The sequence below is a fragment of the Bombina bombina genome, chromosome 6 (assembly GCF_027579735.1).
Source record: "Bombina bombina isolate aBomBom1 chromosome 6, aBomBom1.pri, whole genome shotgun sequence".
NCBI classification, from domain to species: Eukaryota; Metazoa; Chordata; class Amphibia; order Anura; family Bombinatoridae; genus Bombina; species Bombina bombina.
The window spans coordinates 870,220,132-870,221,738 of record NC_069504.1 but is presented as its reverse complement, the minus strand read 5'-3'; the positions used below and the strand labels follow the sequence as shown (position 1 = coordinate 870,221,738).

General features: G+C 30.6%; 1 protein-coding gene across 1 annotated transcript; it reads right to left on the bottom strand.

Moving 5' to 3' along the window:
- Window positions 1–425: 425 nt before the first annotated feature.
- Window positions 426–1,361, bottom strand: LOC128664732 (olfactory receptor 490-like). The gene has a single exon (XM_053719539.1). The coding sequence runs from the start codon at window positions 1,359–1,361 to the stop codon at window positions 426–428; it is 936 nt and encodes a 311-aa protein (XP_053575514.1).
- Between the last annotated feature and the right edge of the window lie 246 nt (window positions 1,362–1,607).

Sequence of the window (1,607 nt, the reverse complement as noted above, 5' to 3'; positions counted from 1 at the left end):
CGGAGCTTGATACATATGCCCCATAGCATTGCCAGGGATTAGTAAAGATCTTCATTATTAATTGTAAACATTGCTGCACGTCCCCATTATATTTTCTTCTCTTTCTTGAATGTCTTTATAGACAGCTCCTTTTGTGGACACTACTGGTTATAACATTTGATTAAGAGATCAAATATGATGTTCAATGTAAGATTTTGCATCATATCCCATTTTTTTTAAATATAACTTTTTTTAAAATAGTTTTATTTATATTTTAATTTAAATGTATCAAACATTTAAATTCAAACAAAAAAAAAATATTTTTATTTTTCAAAGCAAAGAAAAACTGAATGCAAATTTGATGTAATTGTAAATTTAGAAATGGGCTGTAATAAATTTAAACTTTAAAAATGAAATGTACATTTTTTTAATTAATCTCCATTAACCTACAAATTAATATTCATTCTGCTCTTTTTCAGAATATTCATCAGAGCTCCTCTGATCTCAATATTCCTAAGACTATATATAAGTGGATTCATTAATGGTGTTATCACAATATACAACAAAGATCTAAACTTATTGACATTTCCATCAGATGGTACCATGTAAACTGCAATGAGAGTTCCATAATATGCACAAACAATAGTCAGATGTGAGCTGCAGGTAGAGAAAGCCTTCTTCCTTCCAGTGGTAGAAGAAATATTGAGGATGGTGAAGAAGATATATACATAAGTTATAATGATATACACAAATGGGAAGAACATCATAAAACAAGAGCTGACAAAATCTAATGTTTTTAATATTGATGTATCTGAAGAAGATAGCTCTAAGAGGGGGATAAAGTCACAGAAGAAATGGTTGATACTATTTTGACCACAAAACTGCAATTGGCTTACCAGTGTAATTCCACTTGATATAAGGATGCAAACTAATAACCATGATGCAGTGACTAACTGGAGACAAAGCTTGGCCACCATAATGGAAGAATAATGCAAGGGATTACAAATGGCAAGGTATCGGTCATAGGACATCACCGCTAAGAGGAAGCACTGCACAAATCCTGAGACCCCAAAAATGTAAAGTTGTATTATGCAATTAATTATCGATAATTTCACTTTGTCTTTTAATATGATTTCTAGCATTTTTGGAATAATAGTGGTAGTTAGAAGGACATCACCTATAGCTAAGTGTTTAATAAAAAAGAACATTGGAATATTGAGTTGTTCACTAACTGTGATCAAAAATATGATGAGGAAATTTCCGCTTATTATCAAGATGTACATCAGGAGAAGCACAATGAAAATTAGAGCTTTAAAGTGATATAGATCAAGAAATCCAAGAAGTAGAACCTCAATGATTTGAGTCTGGTTGCTCCCACACATTCTGTGAGCAAGAAGAATCTACTGTACCACTAGTTTTTCCTTCTGGAAGATAAAAAGAAGCAAAAAACAGACTGTTATCAAAGTAAAAATAGGTATTTGATAATAATAAATTACTAGATAAATTATGCAGTAGGAAAATCTCAAATATAATTCAGAATTTATAAATGTTTCTATGGCTATGTTGATATAAATTAGTCTTCCTGTAGAATGGTATATGGCCTTTGCATTTTCTTTATTGATTCTTTT

Excerpts from the sequence above, each read along its gene's own strand:
- LOC128664732 (XM_053719539.1), bottom strand. The coding sequence starts at position 1,361 with ATGTGTGGGAGCAACCAGACTCAAATCATTGAGGTTCTACTTCTTGGA.